This window comes from Lobosporangium transversale (genome assembly GCF_002105155.1).
Source record: "Lobosporangium transversale strain NRRL 3116 chromosome Unknown BCR41scaffold_1, whole genome shotgun sequence".
Taxonomy (NCBI): Eukaryota; Fungi; Mortierellomycota; class Mortierellomycetes; order Mortierellales; family Mortierellaceae; genus Lobosporangium; species Lobosporangium transversale.
In genome coordinates this window covers 716,032-740,165 of record NW_019028979.1, presented here as the reverse complement: position 1 = coordinate 740,165, position 24,134 = coordinate 716,032, and the positions used below count along the sequence as shown (strand labels likewise).

Here is a 24,134-nt window from a genome sequence, read left to right as displayed (position 1 = left end):
GCATATTGAAACTCTCTTGTGGATTTGCGCCTTGCCTTGTCCCTGCTTTCTTCAATGTACTAGTCCAGATACCTTTCATCATTGACGCTTTCCTTTTCACATGACCAATGCATTCACCGTTTTTTTTTTTTTTTTTTTTTTCTTTTGCAAAAAAGAACTAATGCTTCTTCTTCTCCTTTGTCCCTTATCACAACACTTCTTTTTTTCTTTCCGTGGGTGACCTGCCGCTCTTGTGCTCCATCCCGAGATCAGCTTTTCAAGTCAACCATATTCTCTATTCCGCTATTCGAATGGGGACTCGATAACCTGGCTCTCCTCCACAACAGATACGACCCCCGGGTCCTCAGTGAGTCTGCTAATAAGCTCAGTAGATACGCCATGTACGTCTAAATACCTTCCTTTTTTATTATTATTATTTTTTGTTATCAAAAAATAACACTTTTTTTATTTTATTTTATTTTTTGCCGTCATAGGCTTATAGCGAAAACACATGGCCAGCCGCCATGTCTTCCGTTAGAGGGAGAGAGAGAGAAAAGTTTGTGAGGGGTCAGAGAACTGCAACCACGTGCTAGACCGGAACCCAAAACTGGGTTCTATGCACTTGGAGCATCGACAGCAACTGTTGACAGCAGGCGACTCTCTTTGAATTAAAGCGGAGGGATATTAAAAGTGTTGCGATTGCGGAACCCAAACGTCATCCTATCCCACCATTTAATACCCTCTCATCCCTTGGTGTCAAAAAAAATAAAAAAAATATCCCCCCGCTCCTCAGTTCACGCAGCAGAATCGAGAGGTTGCAGAACAGAACATAATAGAGGGGACCAAGGGCGAGACCAAGGATATTTATTCAACAAAGCCTAATCTAGTATGGTAACGCCACGAAGGCTTTTTAAGGGCTCCTCTCCCTCCCCTCCTCTCCTTCCCTAACAGCCTCAGCCGCTTTCGAGCGTCCAGCATAGCCTGGCAAGCGGACAGGACTTCCGAACAAAGGTCTTTCCGACCTTATATCCTGCGACTATCCCGTAGGATATCTTCATGGAGTTCATGAAAAAAAAAAAAAAAAAAAAAAAAAGAGTAACCCTCCATCCTTGAGGCTTAGGAAATGTCTCCCCTAAGGAGACACTTCCAATTTTATCCATAAGATCGGAATATTAGATGATAGCTGTGGCGGGGCCCAAACAAAGGGGTCCCGCTTGACAACAATAATAAACAGCTCTTGTTCTCCTTATCTTGTATATCCGTAAAGCATTTCAATACCATGTCAAATCATCATAAGCTGCTATACGTAACTTTTATTGCGTCTCTACTAGTAAACAGGTGATAGAAGATAAAAAAATTAGATTTATATCGGAGTAGTGGTGAAAGCCACCGCTTGAACGACTCCTCCCACTGGTTTTTGCATGCTCAATAGACAGCTTTTCCTTTATTTCGTGGCAGTTGGCGCGTCGCGTCGCGTCTGATCACAATTGCTCTCATCACGTGATAGGCCCTTAATAACAGTGCGAAGCCATTGTATTTGACTTGTCTGTTACTGTGCACAATGTTGGATCTTCCTCTATCCCATTTGAAGTAATTCTACAGGTGTGGGCAAAATTGCTACGGCATCATAAATCGTAGTCGTTTCAAATACATCCATTATCAAAGGATAATAATACATCCATCGGTCGACTATTTTTCTTATTCCAACACAGATATTACTCCAGGATCATGGAGTTCGTTAGGAAAAATTCATGGATATAGCTTCCCATTAAGCAAATCTTGCAATCACCCATCATTATACATGCAAAAGGATCCATCATCATAATCAATTCAATCTTTTATACTTGATCTCAGCTAAAGGGAGCTTCAACATCATGAATCAGAAAACACAGCATTACGATTGATTCAACTTTTCAATGATCTTGCAGCCATTTCAAAAAAAGAAAGGAAAATTGTTATATTATTCATGACCAAGTCTGCTAATAGACATCCAATCTTCCACTCTTTTCTGGCTCTCAAACAATTCTTATAGAAGATGGCTCAGCGTCTCACTTACCGCCGCCGTTTGTCCTACAACACCAAGTCCAACAGGACTCGCGTCGTCAAGACCCCTGGTGGTCGCTTGACTTGGCTCTATGAGAAGAAGCCCGGCACTTCCCCCAAGTGCGGTGATTGCGGTGTTGCTCTTCCTGGTGTAAGTTGGACTTGGGGGAAAAAAATAAAATAGGACTAACCTAGGGACGCAATGGAAATGCAGAAAAAAAACAAAAAAGAGCTGCCGTAGTAAATGAGTGGGAGGATACAACAAGTCAACGAGGAAAAAAAAAAAAAAAAAATGGTATAGCCTATTATGATTCAGGATGATTTACTGGACAAAAGAAACAGGATCATCAGACGATTTATTTCTCATTAGCACCATAGTGACCAACAACCTTAGCAACGATCTACATTTTTCCCTATCTGTTCGGCCAAATAGAAGGGAATGGCTTTTTTTATATTCTGTCTTAATAACTCTTTAAGCACCGGGACAGTTTTAAAGGAGATGTCCCTTTTTTATTACCATCCACTATTGTCAGGAACACAGCATCAGATCGACTTTAATGTGTTGTCAGCTCATCTTTCGATGATTAAGCGAACTGCGTGTATTTAGTACCTTCAGTATAATCAGAGGTTAATGTTTGCTTAACTAGAGTTCGTGGACTATTTAGACTGGGACATTATAGTGATGACTGATTGAAGAGCAAAATCTAGCAGGAAGCAGACACAAAACCAATATCGCTTTGTATAATGCAATGTTTACTGACGACGTTGTTTCTTATCGATATATATATATCTATTTTCTTGTTTTGATAATCCTTACCAGATTCCCGCTCTCCGCCCCACTGAGTACGCCCGCATCTCTCGCCGCCAGAAGACCGTTAACCGTGCCTATGGTGGTTCCCGCTGCGCCAACTGCGTCCGTGACAGAATCGTTCGCGCTTTCTTGATCGAGGAGCAGAAGATCGTCAAGAAGGTCATCAAGGCCCAGAGCAAGAACGCCAAGCCCGCCAAGGCTCCCAAAGCCACCAAGGCCAAGTAAAAAAAAAGAGAGAATAAAGAACTTGAGCTTCTTTTGCACCACCATCGCTCGACCACAAAAAAATAAATTGCTTGTCTGTCTTCTGTCGCATTTCCTCCCTCGTGACATCTAATTTTTTTTTTTATCCGTAACTGTTGTTATGGCACATTTATAAAGTGCAGAGTGAATGGAAAGACTATTTGTTGGTGATCTATGCTTAACCAAGATATGGTTAGGCGATATAGTTGGAGAGATGTCAACGATTGGTGAGAGGAAAAAAAAAAAAAAAAAAAAAAAAAAAAAGCTTTCACTTGTAGGCAAGTAATTCCATTTCCATGTTTAATTTTTGTGCTCCCGTCCTCACCACTGATGCATGGCCTTCATTTATTTGTAACAATTGCCATGTGTTGAAAAAAGGAAGAGAGGGAGTTGCCTTTGCTTGCTGCAAACATCCCACAGCCAGAATTTCTGCCCTGCATCGTGGGAAAAGATTAGTGGTTTGCATTACATATCACGCATTCAATGCTTTTGGAGCCTAAAAGAATTAGTACACTTAAATGCATTTCTTTGCATGATGGTCAGAAAGAACAGCTGGCAATCAAAAAAAAAAAAAAAAAAAAAAAAAGAATAAATTTGTCCTCATATACCCAAAGAATTTGAATGCTTTTCTAGGCCATCGTTCTTTGAACTATGAAACGACAAGTATGTATATACATATATTTATCTGTATAATATAATGAGTCTATTTCTGTAGATAAAGACAAATGACCAATACAAAAACATTTTTATGACTAGAAACTAATCCTATTCCATAGTGTTGGAACGATCTTATCCAATTGTCTCAACATTTTTTTTTTTTTTTTTGGCAACTCTGGAAAAAAGAAACATCGAAGCGTGTAAATTTTTTTTTTTTTTCTTTCTTTCTTTAAATTGCATTGTAGACTTGTCTTACTTGTTCCCCTGAATACACTCTTGAAAAAAAACACAGGCATGTTCACCATGAAGGGAAAAAAAAAAAAAAAAAGCATAGCGCACGAATATGACGCGTATATCAACTTGGACGCGACGCAATGTCAAATTCAGAGGAAAAAATAAATTCCTTTTCTGATCTGATACAAACATTAATTCCGAAGAAGAGGAAAAAATAAATAAATAAACACCAATGAGACGTCTCTACAATTTCCTCCGCAAGCATACAGTAACATCAATAACATCAAAATATATATATTGGAAGGTGTATTTGGGTATTAATGCTGTTTATGAAGGAAGAAAAAAAAAATAATGGTCGCTATACAACTATTTCACAATTTATATGTACGAGTTAATTATTGAAGTGTATGACTACTCTCTCTACTTTTTTTTTTTAAGCAGTGGTGGCCTGCTGCATGGCGCTCTTCTCATCTTGAGCAGAGTAGGAAGGCAAAGACTGTTGGGAAGCCTGCTTAGCCTTGACAGCACGGCGACGACGGATCAAGAAGGCACCAACGGCAGCGAGGACAACGACGGCAGCAGAGACACCTCCAGCAATACCGCCGATCTGGGAGCTCGAAAGACCCTTCTCCCCTTGAATCGTAATGGGCTTGCTACCGTGCATCAAAGGGTCGTAGCAGAAGGTCTCCTCGCGGAGAACGCCCATGCACATTTCATCATTACCGGCTCTGCAGGCAGACTGGGCTGCATTGCACTTCTTGATCATGCAAATATTGCCGTGGCAGTCCTCCCACTCTGTTTCCCACAAAAAAAAAAAAAAAAAAAAAAAAAAAAGTAAGCAAGTGTCATAAAAGAAAAAGCCATTGGGTTGGTGGCTAACAGCCTAAAATAACGATAAAAACGTACTCTCGCATCCCAAGGGGCAGGTGACGTTCTGGGCCTTGATCTCAGTAGGCATGTCGCAGAAGAGGGTGTAGACGTTGTCGACACGGGCAACGAATGGAGGGACAGAGTCCTTGGAATCGTAGCAGGCCTCACCCTGCTTCAAGTTGGGGATACAGTACTTGCGAGCATGGCAGACGGTTCCCTCAACTGGGCAAGGGGTATTTTCAGTACAGTAGAACTGAGTCCAGGGCATTCTCACGTTGGCGGGGGCGGGGGTGGTAGACATGATTGGAAAGATGTGCAAGGATGCTCAACGAGATTGGATTATGAAGAGAGGATGGTAAGGCCACTGGAGTGCTTAAGCTGAGGTAAGGAACGAGGAAAAAAAAAAAAAAAAAAAAAAAAGGATTTGCAAGGCTAGCTTTTATAATCGTCTGGAATCAAACAAAAAAAAAAAAAAAAAAAAAAAAAGAAAGGCACCGAATCGCGTGGAGTAGAAGAGAGGGCGTTGATCTGTTGGTTTTGAGTTGACTCAAAAAAAACCGGTTATAACACTAGTCTACCACAGAATTCAACTTTATGCAATGATTGTTTAAACTTCTGTTGGTAGTACAGTTACGAAGAAGCAGCCATGTACTCGAAATCTGCAAAGATGTATCGTTTTAATATGTAAAGATCCATACAATCATAAGATTCTTTCGGTTCCCAAGCTGGGTTTAAAGCATTCATTCACACTCTTGCCCATGCTCTATCCAGGTTAGGGAGGGAGGGGGATGAGGAATAACATTAAAGAAAATGTATTGCACAGTAGGAGAGGAATGAATGAGGCCATCATGTGGTCATCCACAGAGCGTCAGAAACTGTTTGCCTAGTCCAGTCTTTCTCACGCGCCAAATGGCGCATCTTTTGCCATGATCTGATAGTCCTTTAAGATTTAAGGTTTTGTCTGGGTTTAGTTTGTTTATCAGATTTTTTTTTTATTTCTTCGCAAATTCAAATCCCTCCGGTAAATTGATTATATATATATAGTTTGCATATTCTGAATGTTGAGAAAACGGTGTTACATGGACTGACTGTTTTGGAAGAGATATCTGATGACAGATGGCATACAAATAAGGTATTTAGAAGTAAAATGGGTCCAAGCAAAAAAAAAAAAAAAAAAAAAAAAAGCTTCATGTTTACTTGTTTGTCATGGTTAAACTGGTTGCGCACTGAATGATGTGGTTGATATGTATTCAAATACATGTAGAACGGCTGACCACAATGAGGAGCGGCAATTTAGCCTAAATAAATGAGCTGAGATATGTCTTTCCTGGGTCGGGGAATAAGAACATTGATATAATACATGGATAAAAGAAAAAGAGTCGATCTGATAAAGAAAATGTAAAGTAAAAATCATTTGTTTATAATACTTCTTCCTCATGTAATGGGTTGTGAGCACTGAATTCTAAACATTAAACACTAAACAACGATCTGATAAAGTCAGCTCAAACTAACATTTACACACAAACACGCCTATGAAAAAAAAAAAAAAAAAAAAACCTTCACTGATGGTGTGGTGTAACAATATGGATGTTTGGTTTATGCAAACGCCACTTCAACCCCCCATAGAAAAAGGAATGGAAGGAACATTCTAAGAAACATTTACTCATCTTTGTCCATCCGTTCATCCCCATGTGGGCTTACAGCTTCTACAGATGCACGGCGCTAACGTGTTTCTTTCTTCTTCTATTACTTTGTTATGCATAGTAACGATCATAGATCGATTCTAACATTGTCTGTTTATTACTACCCAACCGGAGAAAAAGCGAGAAAAAAAATGGGAACTTCGCACCATTCTTCTTATTTAGATGAGGGTTATTTGATATATATAAACTTTTTTAATTCTTTCGTTAAAGGATGAATATATGAATTATAATGATGGCCAGCATAAATAATTTAACATCCATGGCATATCATGGGTTATGTTCTGTACACACGCTGACGAAAATCCCGCCATCTTTGATACAGATCTTTTTTAAGCTTTTATATAAAACTAAACATGTTGCCCATATTCTACATCAACTCTCTTTCGTCCCCCTCCCCCTTCAACACTGCGGGACCATGTCATGTGTACCCTTTGGACTTTGACATCCTGGGTTTTGTTTATTTGTAGATTATAGGAAGTCAGGAACATAAAAAAACGTTAAATGATTATGATGAATATGATGAATATGGCGCAAATCAAGGTTCAGTAATTTTTAATGTGAAATGATATTGCAGCAACTTGCTCGATGGCCCTGCGCAAGATCGAATCATTTCTCTGGATTTCTCGGGTTTTTCCGATATGATCCGTCATTAGAATAATTGTTGCCTCGTCTCCGCGGCTATGTACTTGCAGGTAGGTATATACATAATACGTGAAGGAAGCGCAAGCTCCTCCACTTTTTCCCGAGCTGGTAGCAGTACCGATGGAGCCGTGTATGTGATACCAAGTTGTTTCTGATTAGCCTGATACGAAAGTTGGCGGTTGTGGTGTAGGTAAGACATTAAGTCCCTGAGTTTGAGGTCGATTCTCTCCTCCATTCTTACCCAGCTCAATTTTATCGCCGCTACAGGTAAAAATAGGATGAGTGCTAGCATTAAAATGATGACCGTCATCCGAGGATGTGTTCGAAACCGTGTCATCATTATCACTTTCATCGCTTTCATCTTCGGATGATGACGACACCGCTTCGGCTTCGGGATGATGTGGATGGCAGTTCTTAATCAAATCCAGCTGAGTTGAGAAAGTTATGAATTGTGATGGATTAAACTCCATTGTACCGATGCTTCGATGGGAGTGTGAGCGGAAGCGGTGTCGATGCTGACCAAAGCCACTAGAAGGACTGGTAGGATTGATATTGTTCTTGTGTTTGTCGCTGTTGCCGCCTTCTCCAAGCACCTCGCTCTCTGTGAAGTGTATCGACGCTTTCGGAGGTGTATTATAGCTTGATGTCTCATGGATGCTCTCTTCATCAATAGGAACAGATCGACCGATGATATAATTAAGATTTTTTTGATGACTGTTCAAGCTGACTCTGCGATGGAGGGTAGGGATTGGAGGTGCAATAATGGATACTGTTTCATGATCCCTTGAGTCGTTGTCCGTTGACAAAGACTGCTTTAGGGCTACTTCATCTTCACTTTCAACGAGTGTTTCGCCAGCTAGCGGGATTTGTTGAAAACGCTCACTGGCATGTGGTCGAATGCTGGCGTTAGTACTCCGTCTATGTTTGTTGCTTTGATTTTTGCTTGTAAAGGCAATGGGCACAGATCGTGTTCTGTGGTGAACATTTGTAGGACGTTTTGGAGTACCTGTCACGACGGATGTTACTTTGGCTTTTGTGTTGGCTTTTGTAACCTCTGGGACCTGAGTCCAGAGTTGTTTTTCAAAGTATCCATTGGTTGCTTTCTCCCCCTCATATGTTGATGAAAATTCTCCTTGCTCTTGTGATTGCCCGATACGCCGACGGAGGGCGTATTTGCGTCTCATGCAGAATACAAACAAGAACAGCGCAACAATCAACAAACAAGTGCCCAACGATACTGCAATGATGATTAAGGTTTCCTTAGGCGGAGAAATGGACGACATAGAGGCCATACTGGGAGGATCAAGGATATCCACGTCAAGTGATGAACTGGTGGCAACGTCAGGTGACAATGGGACAGCGCGTTTGCGCCAGCCATTAGGTCGCGCCTCATATATACGTTCCGTTGGAACAACAATATAACGTGGAGACATTTCAAGTTTTCTGAATGTTGCGATATCGCATAAAAACAAATGTAAATTAGGGAAATATTATATGAGAATAGAGTGAGGGTAAGTGAGAAAGTGGGAGCTGATGATGATTAGCAAACGTGTGTAGTATGAAAGAGAAAGAAGGAGTAGGAAAAGAAAGAAAAAGAGGAAGAGGAGGGTGAAAAAGGAAGAAAAGAAAACTTATCTTCAGAATGGAGTCAACTACAGCGCGAAAGGTGGATGTCCTATAAGGGATCATAGCCGAAAGAGGATCAAGGAGGGATGTTCAAATAATTGAGACCTCTGTTTCCCCCTTCAACACGCGTATTGTCCCTGATACACCCCCCTCTTACCCTATTCCCAGCAAATAGTGCCCTTCAAGATATATTTTTCACGATTCTGTAGCCGTTTATCTTTTCAGCTCTGGATCCGACATGTAATCTCAGACTGATATTGAAATAAAACCATCTCCCATTGGCGTGTGTTGCAGTGCACCATCTGGATCCCTAAGGTTCTTCCCTCAGGGGATGTCGCATGAGCCACTCGCGAGATGCGCGGGATATTCTGAAATACAAATGCATTTGCGGGAATCTTGTATAAGAGATTGCCTGCCAATTTAACTGTGTGGCCGTAGAATAGGGGGGCACTTTATTTAGGGATCCACTTAATTAGTGCGTCTTCTTTTTATTTTTAGACGATAGTTTATTGTTGACAGGTAGAGCCTAGAATACTGTTTTTGCTTCTATAAAGGTCTCAATGTATATGGCAAATCCCGTTCCAAATGTATCTTTAGATGTACACATCGGGATGCCTAAGGTACAAGATAGCGGGAAGGTGAGGGGACAAAGCAGCCTGTGGAGTGATGTTTGGAAGTTGCGCGGGCCATACCACATCAGGGGATCATCGGCATGAGGGAAGAAAAGGTGCATGCATAGTAATCAATTATTTTGGTTTTTTTTTTTTTTTTTTCTAACATTCATTGCGTCAAGACCTCTTCGCTCGTAAGTGAAATGAAGCTCGCTAACTCAACCTAGGCAAGTCAAGGTTACGAACAGAACAGGAACAAAGAACATGACCGAAATTTAGATCTATTGAAACTTTATTGGGCCTATTCGGAAGATCTGCAGTAATAAAGAATTTATTTTCCTGTGTGACCTTGGCATGCGAGAGAGACACTGCTGATCCATTCACTGTCATTCCTGGCTTCTAGCACTGCAGTCTCTGTACCTAGTCATATATCACACTCGACCATTCCTCTGGATATTATTACGTTCTACAACGATAGCGAGGGCTGTGTAAGCACAAAGAGGCATATACACATGTGTACTAATGAACATCGTACACATACATTCATTTTATCATCCATCTATTGGAGCCCAACCAGCAATATCCGACTAGATCCCACGCCCTATCTCGAAAACGCCGCTCTAAAGATATTCCTTGCCCTTGTCGCATCAGCCTCACCCTCAGTGTGACTGGCTGGCTTGTGTCAGATTTTTTTGTTTCTGCACTAACAAGCTGGAGATGTGGATCAGGACTCATCAGTCACATGAAGGAAAATGAGATCGTCCTTTAAAAAAAAAAAAAAAAAGGTTGTCTTCACAACATGCAATGACATCAAGCCCACATTCCAGCAGCATCATCTCTTTATAACATGAACATTAAAGTGAATCCTCTGGATATTCCCGAAATCATCCTGCTCATTGGCGGCTTTCTCTCTCGAAAAGACCTTCTAAATTGTATCCGTGTCTCGAAGACTTTTCACGGTGCTCTTATTGGGTTCATATGGAGAAAAATCATTATATCTTATCGAGGACATCCTACTGGTGAAGCCCTTCAGAATAATAAGAAATACATCGAGGAGATATTTTTTCAAGACTGCATTCCCGAGGAATATACGACATTACATGGGTGTGATCGCCTTCAATTTATCGCAAACGACACATATTCATGCTCGCCACAGCAGGTTAAGTTTTCGGGCCTTCTCAGAGCCCACAACTCTACCATAACCGGGGTTCGTTTGACTAGTATTCAATCTTCGCCAGAACTCTTTAAGCTACTGCTGGAATGCAGCAACCTCAAGCATCTAAAATTATCAAAGATAAGCATAAATGATGAAGTCGATCTATTCTTCCAAGTCTGCAAGAGACTTAGGCGCCTAGACTTGGATAATACGTCCATACATCAGCTACCTATCGGCTTCCTAGATAGTGAAACCAGCGAATATATCCTCTCAAATATTCGCACATTAAGTATTGATCATGTCAACATAGTCAACCCTCCGCACCCATATGCGTCACCGTATTGCCTCGGCATTTTGACAAGGAGATGCCCAGGATTGTGTACACTGAAATTTTACGAGAGCAGCGAGAGCAAGTTATCTAAGCAGCCAAGATATGACCATTTCTACAAGGCAGCCTTCTTTCAGCATTCCTGGACATTGGGAAGCTTATCTGATTTGTCTATCCCTCAGACGAGTCTGAAAGATGAGGAGATGGCAACACTTCTTGGACGGATGACTACACTAAGACGGCTATATGCTCCACTATGTGAGTTCGGCCAGCTCTCTCTGCAAGAATTGCTAGCTGACAGGCAAGAAATATTGGATAATGGACACGTGGTGCAAAAGACAAGGCTTCGGAGACTCTGCGAAACAATTGAGGAATTGAAGTTCAATTATCGAAATCCTATTATGGATGGTGTTATCCAAACTATTTTATCGAATTGCCCACGCCTGGAGCAACTAGCGGGAGCTAAAATCACTGTGACAGAGATTGTTAATGGCGCAGAATGGGTTAGCACTAGACTGACTGATCTGGCTATCTATCTCGAGGCAGACATCAATCAAGAGAGTACAGAGGGCATGGAGAAGCAGCGCATCGTGTTCAGACGGCTAGGAAAATTGACCCAGCTACGTCATCTTAAGCTAACAACGTGGAGCCCAAAGGATACAAGGAAACGCACGTTGAACTTGAGACTAGGGGCAGGCCTAGATGAACTGGCCAGCTTGAAGGTTTTGAGAACTCTAACTCTCAGTGGCGATCTTTACCAGCGAATGCATCTCGAGGACGCGACATGGATTGTGAACAATTGGCCAAGCATTAAATACTTGAATGGTGGCGGTGAGGAAGCTCAAATGAGAAAAAACCATGGGATATATAACTTGTTCAGGTCGCACAATATAGTAATTTGCCAATAGACGAAAACACTGTCGACTCACAACCTGATGTAAGGGACAGGATTCTTGAATACGAGTCTTTTAGGCCTCATCAACTTATTGATGATCGAGATACGACCTTGATGTATATAGTGATAAAATATACCTATGGCAATTGTATTTACAAAGCATTGCACACTGCCAAAGGCATAGGGTTTCCCAAGTAAGATAGTTTTTATAAATTGCGTTTGAGCCAAAGCCAGTCAAAACTATTTTTTTACGGCAGTCCACCAAGTTGGTCAGTGACTCCACTTGCCGTGCAAGATGTGGTTTTAGCTGGAAAGAAAGCCGAATCTCGTCTATCGTTCGATATTACTTCTTTACTTTTACTTTTTTCTCTTGAACGGTGTTTTTCATAGCTTTGATATAGACAGTAGATTATGGGTTCTGGAATGCTACTGCCACCATTGTATCATTACCAGAATTCTCTTGCCAGCTATGGCGTCAAACTACCACGATTTCGCAGCCTTTTTCATATTTCTCCACACAAGATGATATCGAGTAGCCAAGCAAACCGAGTCACGCCATTTTTTTTTTAAATGAACCATTCCTCCACAGCCACATTCTATCTTTTCTTTGCAGCATGAACCCTTGGAGAATTCGGAAATCCTCTTACTCATTGGCGGCTCGCTCAACCGAAGGGACCTTTTAAACTGTATTCGCGTCTCAAAGTTTTTCTACAATTCTCTTATCAAACTCATATGGGAAAGAAATCACCATCACACCGCGCAGTCTTCTTGCCAGAGAAGCACTACGGAAGCACGAGAAATATATTGAAAAGGTTGCATTTGAAGCCTACGGATTTAAGGAATCTTTCCCAGAGGAGTATGGGTCATTACAGGGACTCAGAGCCATCACATACGGAATGGGGTGTTCATGGCCCACACCGATCCACCTTTTCAACCAGATTAAGCTCCATAACTCCATCATCACTAGCTTTCACTTAGGCGGACATATTTGGGATTTGCCTGAGATCTGGAAGGCTTTACTAGAATGCACTAGCCTCAACCACTTGAAGGTTCAGCACAAACATATCAGAGCTGAAGCTGACCTATTCCTTCAAGTCTGGAAGAAAGTTAGGCATTTGGAATTGGAGAGTGTAACCATCTACCAGCTACCTATCAACATCCTAAATAGTGAGGACAGCGAAAATATATTCCCAAACATACACATGCTACATATTGAGGATGTCCGAATAGTCGACCCTCCAGATCCGTACACCAGCCGTTATTGTCTCAGTATGTTGGTTAGGAGATGTCCAGAATTGTCTTCATTGCATATTAGCGGCTGGGAAAAGGAAGATGATCAACTAGACTTCTACAGGGTAGCATTCCTTCAGAATCCTTGGGCTCTGATCAATTTGTCAGATCTGACTTTCCTTTATATAAAGGTAAAAGACGAGGATATGGCAGCGCTTCTCAGACGGATGACTGAATTGAGACGATTAGTTGTCCCTTGGGGTGAATTCCGTCAGTTCTCTTTACAAGAATTGCTAGCCGACAAGCAAGGGAGATTGGATAGTGGACGAATAGTACGGAAGACAAGGGCTCAGAGACTCTGCGAAACAATTGAGACGTTGGTGTTCAATAGACTTGGCAGCAACATAGGTGGTGATGTTCAAACCATTTTATCGAATTGTCCACGACTGAAAAGGCTGGAAGGCTTTAAGGTCACAGTGACAGAGATTGCCGATGGGGCAGAATGGGTATGCACTGGGTTGACTACACTGTATATTTATTTTGCGACAGATATTGATCAAGAGACTGAAGAAGGCATGGCAAAGTCACGCATTGTATTTAGACAACTAGGTAAGCTGACTCAACTAGAATATCTTGACCTAACAAGCTGGGGATGGAGGTGGACGGACGCTAGACTTGAGACTAAGAGCAGGTTTGGATGAACTGGCTAATCTAAAGAGACTACGTACACTAAGCTTCGGAAATAGTCTGCCGCAGCGAATGCAACTTGAGGATGTGACATGGATGGTGAACAATTGGCCAAGCATCGAACGCCTGAGCGGTTGCCTGAATGATGAGGAAAATGTAGCTATTTTGGTGAGAGGATTCCTTAAGTCTCATAATATACAATAGCTGGTAGTTTAAAGAAGGCAATAAAAGCATTGTCATATCATGACCTGAGATAGAGGTCAAGGACCTTAGACATGAGACTTTAACGCATATCGCCATACAATCTAGATGATAATGATAACCAAAAATAAAAATGGAACATGATCACCAACTTGATAGCGTTTTGTTCCAAAAAGTTTTTTTTTTTTTTTTTTTTTTTTTTTTTTGCGGCCGCGCCAACGAGTTGCACACCATTTGCTACAGATGCGGTTAAGCTGAAGAGAAAGCTGAAGCGTGTCTATATATGATTTCTCTTTCTTCTTTCCCTTACTCTTTTCTTAAGTATTCCACTAAATAGCTCCATTTGTAGCCCGAATATTGATAGTACTCAATGACATTTTCAATATCAAGCTATTCTTCTTTAGCCGTAAAGATGTTTTGATTATGTAAAGTATATTTTTATAACATCTATATGCATCTGTTCCGCATTCCTGTGTCAAATGAAATGGTAGAATGGTAATCAAATATCTTGATTGATCAAGGATTATGGGCTGATCCTATGCATCACAGGACGGCAGAGAGCTGAACTACAGCATTTCTCATTACGGCAGCTATCAATAGTTGGAAAGAGACCTGAACTGAGAAAAGTAGTGCTTGAGAAAGATAAATTTGTTCAAGTTGAAAGACTTGCAAAAATACTATGGCGACTGGAGGTTTGAGAAGCAAGGAAAGACATATCAGGTGAATACTGGACAGAGAGTGATAGACTGATGCTGCAAATAAAAATCATGGCGCGTAGCTTACAAAGCAGCTCTGATCGACTAACGAGCTCTAGCAACTGAGCAGCTTCGGGGATAACCTCAAAGTGTTCGATTAGATTCGCGGCTCGGATATCGGCCATCGATAACTTTTTTTTACATTGTTTAGTGTAAAAAAAAAAAAAAAAAATAGGTATCAGAAGGAGTGTGGGAGAGTGCAAACGAATGAGGAAATAGTAGAGCTTGGTGGAAACGGGTTTGGTCATCGCGATAGCCAGTTCGTGCGAGAGAAATGAGTAGCATCCTGAAATGGCATATTTAGGACGAGAAACAGATCACGTAAGTTTAAGAAAAAGAAAAGAAATAAAGAGATGAAAGGACTATGCCATTGATGAATGTACTCTGTACAACAAAAGGCATACTTTTGTGATTAAAGACAGCAGTGCCTTTGAAAGAAAGTGTATTTGAGCAACGAGATAGACACAGAATAAAATTTTATTCGCTGTAGTAGCACACCTCTTTCATTGATGATTATTCTGATTATTATTCTGGAACAGCTGTCTGGGCATAGCAAGCAATGGATCTATTCTGCAGCATCTTACACTCCTCTGTGGCTCGCCATGCTGCGATTTCGGGGTTCTGTTCAACAATTTCCTTGACCTTCCATAGTGCATCGCTCCTCTGAAACAAAGCATTGATCTCTTTGCCCGCAGGCAAGTGAGAGAAATGGTCGATAACATTGGCCAGATGAATGTCCGCGAGCGAGAGCTGTGAAAAAGTAAGAATATGTAAATTAATCGTTATTTTTGAGCTTGAAATCGCCTCAACCTATATCAGAACATTTTATATTGCCAATACTCCACCTTGTTACCGACATAATGCCCATTCGATCCGTTCTCTCTGAGGTGGAACTCATGGTCGCTGATAAAGCTTGGCAATGTTGTGCTTAGGAATTTTTCCATCGCGACCTTCCTCTTGTCTGGATATGTCCATGTGACATTCATAAACGAACGTTCGCGTAGGTAATGAATGTTGCTGTAAAAGCCTTTGATGGTGAATTCCTCCCATTCATTGTCGCCAAGCAATCCAAACTTTTTGGCGAGGTATTGATCTACGATTATGGATTCCGCTATAAAGACTTCCTATAAAAATATAAAGTAAATTGTCATGATCAAGAGGCTTAATAGTCATATATAATCCAAAACAAGGCCATGTTCTTCCTTCTCCATACCTTTTCATCCGGTGCAATAATGTTCAATACAGGCATGACCCCAAACGGAGTAGATAACTTTCCAGTCTGCCATTCATCGCCCTTGAAAGAACAAGAATCAAGAGAAGTTACAGACCAAATGCATTGATCAAAAGAATACAATCTTTAATGGGATTTGGCTGAAGGACTTACTACAGGTAATTGGTTACACCATTTTGCTTTCCCAAACGCCAAGATGTCTCTGGGAGTAGCGCCAACGGAAGCAGCATCCCAGTACAGGAGGCGATAGGAAACATTGGGATCAGCCAAGATCCTTGCATTTTCTTGAGAAGAGTGCTTGTTGATGAATGATCGTCTGGCGTTGGTCGACATAGTTGAGTTCTATGGTCCGAGAAAGTCTCTCAGTTGAGGATGTTTGTGTGAGATAAAAGCAGATTTTTTTTTTTTTTTTTTTTTTTTGGGAGGCCAAAGCATATATTTATACCATCACGTTCTCAATGTTCAAGATCACGTTGGCCGCTGTTCACACGCCCTGTTTGGGCTCAATCTGACAATTTTTCTCGACTGCGCTCTACTCGGGAAAAATTGGGTTTAGAGTGTATTGTTGGGAAATTTTCTTTTTATATATGTTTATAGACACTCATTCCTCCCGCGACCTGCTTGGGTTCTCTATTCCAAACCCTTTTGTTCTACCAACTTTTTTTTTTTTTTTTTTTTTTTTTTGCGAGTCAAATATCCATAGCAGTATTGGATCCAGACCCAGTCAACAATACCTCAAGTTTGTTTTCGGTTTTGAGCTGCCAACAGTTAATACGATGGGCTTTGGAAAGCTTCATGGATATTTTTAGATGCAAAGTAGGATACAGAGCAGACAATCGATATTCTTATAGGAAGCTATTCATATGTTTAGGCTTCATCGCGTTTTTATACGCGTTTCGTCAACCTCAACAGTAGCAGCAAAAAAACAACAACCCGACGTAGGCTTTCAAGAGCTAGATGGTTGTTAGATAAACACAAAGTGCTATTTTGCCTGGAGTACCTTGGACGAGAGATGGAACGAATATATTGAGTTACTACAACAAAAAAGTATGCGCTGCATGTGTAGAAAAAACAATAATAAACAAAAGTACGATCGATTGGAGGTGCGCAGTTAATAATCGACAAATTTACTAATGCTTTATAAAGCAATGTTCCCGTCTGTTGCTCAAATTAGGTCTACTTTGCAAGATGGGTGATGGGTAGTCTAGGGTGAATGTTGATTGCAGTGCTTTATTGGTGACGCATGGGAGCATTGGCCAACGCCATCCGCAGTACCATGGAAGCAGAGAACAGCCATGCAGAGCTCAATAATGTCAGTGTTGCATATTTGTAAATGCAATTGATGTTCTTTTCATTTCTATTCGCTCCCCAAACTTTGCTTTCCGCATTTATGCACTTGTAACCGCTTCCCTCTCTATTGTTAGTCACTCTATTGCCATTCTTTCTCGTTTACAATTTCTCGTTTCCATTTGTCCAAATTGTCTGCATTATTCTTTGTAATGTTTAATCTCACCATCTAATTTTTTTATTTATTTTACTTTTTCCCATCACAGATTAGTTCATTTAAACACATATTTACTTCTTTTTCCACATTCGAAAGTCACTACACAATAACAAAGGAAGGAAAAAAGAGAGAAATAGAAAGAAAGAATAGAAAGAAAGGATATCAGTGCTGTCTCTCTGTTTTTGCACTTCACATAAATTACCTTTCTTTAACTCTGCTAGTCCTTTTTAACTGTTGTTTGTTTTCAATTTATATCCATCTCCACCTTCGCAACATCTACATCTCTTACAGCTTGTCCGATATGGCGCCTATCCAGCATCCGTCACTTCACGGCGAGACCCTATTGCAATTTCCAATACCAACGCTACTCACGTCTGCCAAACATTCGCACTCACATCATCTACAGTCACCACAACAGCCCTCTCCAAATCGCCAGCAGCATCAACACTCTCCTGAGTCACTAACAAGTCTTGAAGACCCTTTATTAGGAAACACTGCCGACACGTTATTAGTCGATTCCAGCAACTCTGCAAATAATGTTAGGCGAGCTAATAGTGTTGTAGAGAGCACTCGTGTCATCGATAATGCAGCAACAACAATACATGCCATCGATTCCGTTCACACATTCGATCATGATAACAGTTCCATGAATCCTAAGAATGCACTTCCAAGTAACGTGGTTCGGGGTCCTTTAGCTACCCTCGCACATCCAACAGCAACACGAAGCCGCGTCAACATCGACATCAATAATCTTAATAAATCCAGTCGCAACAACCACACTGTAGTACCAGGGCTCATGATGGCTACCTCACCACTCTCACCTACACGACAACAGTCTATCAAAGAAATGACTGATCTTGAACGTCCGAAGCCAATTGTGGCTATGCCCCCTCTCGTCCCATTCGAACTAGAGGATAGGAAACGAATCCCTCCTATGCGATCACGAGCAGGATCAGCCCCACCTCCAACAAAAGGAATGTGTCCGATCAGGTCACCATCACCATTGTCAATAACATATCCATATCCACACCTAGTGTCTGTAGTAGCACCAAGGATACATTTTCCTGGCCAACCTACCCCCGCCTGGGCAGCACTTTTGCCAGGAGTCACACCCGTCCGAGTCGACCCGAGGTCTCTCGTACAACCAATGTTCTTGAGCCTATCCTCTGAGCAGCGACTACACCAGCAAGTACCTATCATATTGTCTCCTGAGCGTGAGGCAAGGCTTACTACGGAGATGTACAGTCTTTTCGAGGTATGATTTCGTCTCATGCTGGAAATTGTGAAAGAACGCGCATGTTTCGAGATTCTGTTCATGTTGTCCATCAAATATAGTGATTTTTAAAGTGAGAGTAGTTAAATCCACACGTAGTGGACTTATGGCTCCCAAAATGCACAAGTATTGAATGTTGTCCACGCTGGCTAATTACTCATAAACTTTCCTATTTTATAAATCTAACTCATAAATAGACCTTATTACCAACAGAGGAAAGTCATCAGCGTAGGACTCAATTAATCAGCAAGATTGAGCGCATTATTCATGCAGAATGGCCAGGACAGGACATCAAAGTCTTGCCTTTTGGGTATGCGAAAAAAAAAAAAAAAAAAAAAAAAAAAAGAGAATACGGTGATATGTTATTGTTGTAAATTGAAGAATACCATCTGGCAGAATGAGCTTTATATATATCTGTGAACGAACTCGCATTTTGATATTAAATGTCTTTTTCTTCTACATATTTTTGTCAAACCCCATAGATCAACTGTCAATGATCTAGGGACGAATTCAAGTGACGTAGATATTTGTATCCTTACCTCATGGCTTGGACTTCAGGGTGTCGAAATGTTGGCGGATGTGTTTCGAAAACATGCCATGGAAAACGTTTTCTGTGTGCTTGGAGCGAAAGTGCCCATTGTCAAACTCTGGGACCCTGAATTGTATATAACCAACTGAGTAATGTCTTGTTGAATCTTGTGAATATATATTTTTGCATACGTTGCTGATCTAGTCCTACATTATATTGAAATCCTGGTTAGACAACTCTCTTGCGACATGAACATTAACACTCAACTGGGTATCATGAACTCAAGAATGGTCAAGACATATGTGGCGATCGACCGTCGAGTGCGTCCTTTTGCTATGATCATCAAGCACTGGGCACGGAAAAGGGTACTCAATGATGCAGGTATACCAAGTCTTTGGAGTTGACAATCCAACTGAGCTGACAATCCATTCTTTGGTAATAGGCAGTCATATTAACTTATCCTTTGTTTGTATTTATTTATTGACTTTGACATTTTTTGAAAAGCCAATGGTGGAACAATATCGACGTATACATGGATATGCATGGTGATCAATTTTTTGCAGATGCGGTCGCCACCTATCTTACCCTCCCTACATGATATGCCCCATGAACTCTCGCCAGACAATCAGGTTATCAATGGAAACAATACTTCGTTTTTTAGCGATATTGACCGACTAGAAGGCTTTGGTCAAGCCAACAAAGAATCGTTGGGGGGGCTTCTTTATGCATTTTTTCGAAGGTATGGATCCATAGTCTGACAAACAATCAATACTCAATATTTGAATGTAATTTATGTAATTTCCATGTTTGCTTACAGACTTTGCCATTGGTACAATGGTAGATTTGCGATCGAGTTTGACTATGATCATCATGTTGTCTCCGTGCGCCATGCATGTTACTTGACCAAAGAATCAAAGGACTGGCACCTTCCAGGGAAGCACTATAGGCTGCTATGTGTTGAGGAGCCTTTCGACACATCACGAAATCTTGGGAATTCATGCGACATGGCCAGTAGTAAAGGGTTGAAGCAAGAGTTTAGAAGAGCGCTCGACATCCTCAACAATGGCGGGAGCTTGGACCAAGTCTGTGAACAATGGGTTTTCCCGCCACGCTATTACCACAACCGTAACGCTTACCATCGAACAGGGGGTCATGGAGGGTTTTTAGTCAATAACCATACTGCGACCGGTAGGCGATACGTTGGCGGATTTGATGGTCAGCATCATAAACCTAATGGTTATCGTAAGCATGAGGCAGAAGCGATACACAAAAACCGATACATGGATTCATCACAGTTTCCGCATGCAGCAAGCCCTTTTCATCCTGTAGATGGACAGCATGAACGGGGTAGCCATGAAAAACGACAACGATCTAATTCTGCGTACTGTTTGAAAGATACGGCCCCGCACTTGGCAACCACGAATGCAGCCAACTTTTCCAGATCCACCAATGTTGAATACAACAATGTCGTTACCACTCCTATAATTGAGGAAGCGGATACCGTTCCTTATGTCCGCAATAAGAACAGCCGAAACAAGGAGGTTATGGAGAATGCCGCCAATATCGACAGCTATGGGCAAAACCGTATTCAAAAGGAAAAGATAAGAGCGCACGATGAAAATACAGCACCCAACACTTCGGCAAAAAATGGCGAAAAAGTAACTCCAACAAAGACTGTACCCTCAATCACTAGTCTGAACAAGTCCAAGACATCAGGCAGAAGTCAATCTAGGGATGGACCTAAAAAAGGGCATACTGAACAAAAGAACGGCCGTTCGAGCGGATATGATCGAGATGGTACTCAGGGAAGCAAAGGGCCTCGGGCAACTGTGGAGTTGTGTCTTGCTGATATTGCCAACATCGTCAAGAAATCAGATGACCATCAATTGACGCGTTCTAGCACTCAGGAAACGAATGGTGGTGAAAGTAGTAAGAAGAAGAAGAGCGGTAAAAGAAACGTTTTGTGGTCAACTAATTCAAACAGAGGAGAACCACGTAGCAACCACCAAAATTTCAAACAGGAGGTGACAGAACATACTAAATCAAAGTCAATGGCTGTAGCTACAGGAATTGAAGAAGCAGGTTCCCGAGTTGATTCTGCAGTAGCCGGTGCGACACGCAAACAGGGTTAACTCGTTTCTATCTACTATCCCTTTATTTTCGCACGCTCACTATTCGTCATATGTCAACAGTCGTTATTTGGTGCCCATTGAATGCATTCTTTTTATTGTCTCCATATTCGTCTTTTCGTTTTTTTTTTTTTTTTTTTTTTTTTTTACTTGTATATCCTGTTTTACCCACGTTTATCTTCCAGCTATGTGCCCTTTTTTGTATATGTAATAAGTATTATATAAATGTGTTTAAATAATTTGACTCCATGAACGAGTATGTATACGTAAATAAAGTAGACGAGGAGACCTGGGACCAGTCAGGTTATGGTCAATTTGTTGAATCGTGTTACAATGATTTTTTATTGTGTGCGTTTTTTACCCCAATTTGTTTCCTGGTTTCCCCGCATGTGCTCTCATTATTCGTTCATCTGAGGTTCCAAGTGACGTGAGCCAAAGTATACATGCACATATATAATTGGGATTATTGGGGTGACAATAAACTTTGAAGTGCCTGAAAATAGAAATTGGGATTCTTTGATCCGGGGACAGAGAATGTCTTCCGATGGTCGATCCGTTTATCTGCATTCCTTTCTGTTGCCATGAAATTAATTCAAACATGATGCTCCAGAGGACTGTGCATTTATGGGTCGTACTGCCGTTTCACACACCGCCTGTCCCTCTTTTTCTTCTTTTCTTTTCCTTCTCTTTCTTTTCTTTCTTTTTCCCACACACATCAACTACACTTCTTTCTTCTATTACAAACACCACCAGTCAAATAACCATGGGTCTTCTCGATATCGTCCCTGCCGGCGTCATCACCGGCGACAATGTCCACAAGGTTTTTGCCTATGCTTCCAAGCACGGATTCGCCATCCCCGCCATCAACTGCACATCCTCCTCCACGGTCAACGCTGCTCTTGGTAATATATTCGTTTTTTTTAATAAGAATAAAAAAAAAAAAGGCGTGTGAATTAATTGCTCATTCGCAACTGAATGACAAAGTGAAATGTGCAACTCAGGAACCGGGTTTGTCTCGTCTTGTCACTAAGAGAACGCGTTTTTTTTTATCTTTTTTATACACATATTGTGCTACATCTTTATAGAGGCTGCTCGTGACGCAAAGTCCCCTATTATCATCCAGTTCTCTAATGGAGGTGCTGCCTACTTTGCTGGAAAGGGCATTTCCAACAAGGACGAGCAAGCTTCCATTTTGGGAGCTATTGCAGGTGCCCATCACGTCCGCACTGTTGCTAAGGCCTATGGCATTCCCGTTATCCTGCATTCGGACCACTGCGCTAAGAAGCTTCTCCCTTGGTTCGATGGTATGTTGGCTGCTGATGAGGAATACTTTGCCAAGCACGGCGAGCCCCTTTTCTCGTCCCATATGCTTGATCTCTCAGAAGAGAGCAAGGAGGAAAACATCGAAATTTGTGTCAAGTATCTTGAGCGCATGGCCAAGATCAATTGCCACCTCGAGATGGAGATTGGTATCACTGGAGGTGAGGAGGATGGTGTTGATAACTCGGGCGTTGACAATGCTTCACTCTACACCCAGCCCCAAGATATTCTCGATATCTACAATGCCTTCTCCAAGATCACTTCCTTGTTCTCGATTGCCGCCGGCTTCGGTAACGTCCACGGAGTCTATGCCCCTGGTAACGTCAAGCTCCACCCTGAGCTTCTCGGCAAACATCAGGCCTATGTGAAGGAGCAGCTCAAGCTCGAGACCGACAAGCCCGTCTGGTTCGTCTTCCACGGAGGTTCCGGTTCAACTGAGGAGGAGATCAAGACCGCTGTCAAGAACGGTGTCGTTAAGATGAATGTTGACACTGGTATGTGGTATATGAGATGATCGAACCATATATGTATACAATGGGGGGAGAGACATGGCTCTGAAAAACATGGCTGTTTGGTGTCCTCGCTCATTATACAAATGTTTTGGTGTTAAGATGTGCCCAATTATTTTTACTATTCAGATTCATTCCAATTTGACAGAACGTGTGGAATCTAATTTGCCGTCCTTTTTTTTCTTCGAATAGATACCCAATGGGCTTACTGGAAGGGCATCAAGGACTTTTACGAGAAGAAGAAGGTAAAAGCAACTCTGATCTCGTTTGCACCCTGTTGTTCTCTAATCTTACATGTATGCTAATATGCGTCTAACTTCATTCGTTATCATAAAATATATAGGATTACCTTCAGGCTCAGGTTGGCAACCCCGAGGGCCCCAACAAGCCCAACAAGAAAGTCTACGATCCTCGCGTTTGGGTCCGCGAGGGTGAAAAGACCATGGCCGAACGTGTCAAGATTGCTTGCAAGGATCTTGGCAACGTTGACCGCTTGTAAATACTCTTAATCACCTCTTGAAAGGAGAGGAAAACAAATATACTGAAGCATTCACCTTTCTTTCTCAATAAAGAATAAAATCTATAATTTCCTGAATATTTGTATTTTTATCTTTTTCACAGATGATATAATTGCGATGACATCTCTAATGGTGACTTGAAAAGATCTGCTAGCCAAAACCTTAATAGTTTAATTCTCGGGATCCCAAGATGAGTACGCTCAGCTTTTTAGTTCTCAAGGGTGTTTTCTCATCATCTGTCGCTGATTTGTTTCTGAGTAAAAAAAAAAAAGAAAAATAGTGAGCAGCGTCATAGGCCGCTTTTGTGATTTAGTGTATTCAAAAGTCGAACCAATGGGATTTGTCAAGCAATGGAATCCATGACGCTTATTGAATGATGAAACAGTGTGGGGCACTGTCATCCAAGAAAAGGACCATTTGCCAGAAATAAAGATATGCTTTGTCCACATG

General features: G+C 41.4%; 7 protein-coding genes across 7 annotated transcripts; 4 read left to right on the top strand and 3 right to left on the bottom strand.

Moving 5' to 3' along the window:
• The first annotated feature begins 1,547 nt into the window (after positions 1 to 1,547).
• BCR41DRAFT_344124 (ribosomal protein L34e-domain-containing protein) lies at positions 1,548 to 3,164 on the top strand. The gene is made up of 3 exons (XM_022022434.1): positions 1,548 to 1,581; positions 2,012 to 2,173; positions 2,843 to 3,164. Exons 2-3 carry the CDS (start codon positions 2,015 to 2,017, stop codon positions 3,056 to 3,058), a joined length of 375 nt encoding a protein of 124 aa, XP_021886490.1. The 5' UTR covers positions 1,548 to 1,581; positions 2,012 to 2,014; the 3' UTR covers positions 3,059 to 3,164.
• A 1,138-nt stretch (positions 3,165 to 4,302) lies between these two features.
• On the bottom strand, positions 4,303 to 5,207 carry BCR41DRAFT_417931 (hypothetical protein). Its single transcript, XM_022029556.1, has 2 exons — positions 4,874 to 5,207; positions 4,303 to 4,762 (listed from the first exon to the last, which is right to left on the bottom strand). The coding sequence occupies exons 1-2, from the start codon at positions 5,136 to 5,138 to the stop codon at positions 4,401 to 4,403; spliced, it is 627 nt and encodes a 208-aa protein (XP_021886489.1). The 5' UTR covers positions 5,139 to 5,207; the 3' UTR covers positions 4,303 to 4,400.
• Positions 5,208 to 7,315: 2,108 nt separating this feature from the next.
• Positions 7,316 to 7,842, bottom strand: BCR41DRAFT_344121 (hypothetical protein). The gene is made up of 2 exons (XM_022022433.1): positions 7,450 to 7,842; positions 7,316 to 7,372 (listed from the first exon to the last, which is right to left on the bottom strand). The coding sequence occupies exon 1, from the start codon at positions 7,832 to 7,834 to the stop codon at positions 7,625 to 7,627; it is 210 nt and encodes a 69-aa protein (XP_021886488.1). The 5' UTR covers positions 7,835 to 7,842; the 3' UTR covers positions 7,316 to 7,372; positions 7,450 to 7,624.
• A 2,362-nt stretch (positions 7,843 to 10,204) lies between these two features.
• Positions 10,205 to 11,997, top strand: BCR41DRAFT_344114 (hypothetical protein). The gene has a single exon (XM_022022432.1). The coding sequence runs from the start codon at positions 10,267 to 10,269 to the stop codon at positions 11,809 to 11,811; it is 1,545 nt and encodes a 514-aa protein (XP_021886487.1). The 5' UTR covers positions 10,205 to 10,266; the 3' UTR covers positions 11,812 to 11,997.
• Positions 11,998 to 15,120: 3,123 nt separating this feature from the next.
• Positions 15,121 to 16,090, bottom strand: BCR41DRAFT_344113 (hypothetical protein). Its single transcript, XM_022022431.1, has 4 exons — positions 16,056 to 16,090; positions 15,885 to 15,965; positions 15,517 to 15,795; positions 15,121 to 15,421 (listed from the first exon to the last, which is right to left on the bottom strand). Exons 2-4 carry the CDS (start codon positions 15,918 to 15,920, stop codon positions 15,197 to 15,199), a joined length of 540 nt encoding a protein of 179 aa, XP_021886486.1. The 5' UTR covers positions 15,921 to 15,965; positions 16,056 to 16,090; the 3' UTR covers positions 15,121 to 15,196.
• Positions 16,091 to 17,707: 1,617 nt separating this feature from the next.
• BCR41DRAFT_391234 (hypothetical protein) lies at positions 17,708 to 21,340 on the top strand (the record flags this gene model as incomplete). The annotated part of the gene is made up of 6 exons (XM_022028335.1): positions 17,708 to 18,661; positions 18,877 to 18,989; positions 19,162 to 19,341; positions 19,441 to 19,589; positions 19,713 to 19,947; positions 20,050 to 21,340. 6 exons carry the CDS (start codon positions 17,708 to 17,710, stop codon positions 21,338 to 21,340), a joined length of 2,922 nt encoding a protein of 973 aa, XP_021886485.1.
• Positions 21,341 to 22,027: 687 nt separating this feature from the next.
• BCR41DRAFT_344106 (fructose-bisphosphate aldolase, class II) lies at positions 22,028 to 23,761 on the top strand. The gene is made up of 4 exons (XM_022022430.1): positions 22,028 to 22,239; positions 22,423 to 23,151; positions 23,359 to 23,411; positions 23,510 to 23,761. The coding sequence occupies exons 1-4, from the start codon at positions 22,101 to 22,103 to the stop codon at positions 23,663 to 23,665; spliced, it is 1,077 nt and encodes a 358-aa protein (XP_021886484.1). The 5' UTR covers positions 22,028 to 22,100; the 3' UTR covers positions 23,666 to 23,761.
• Positions 23,762 to 24,134: the final 373 nt, after the last annotated feature.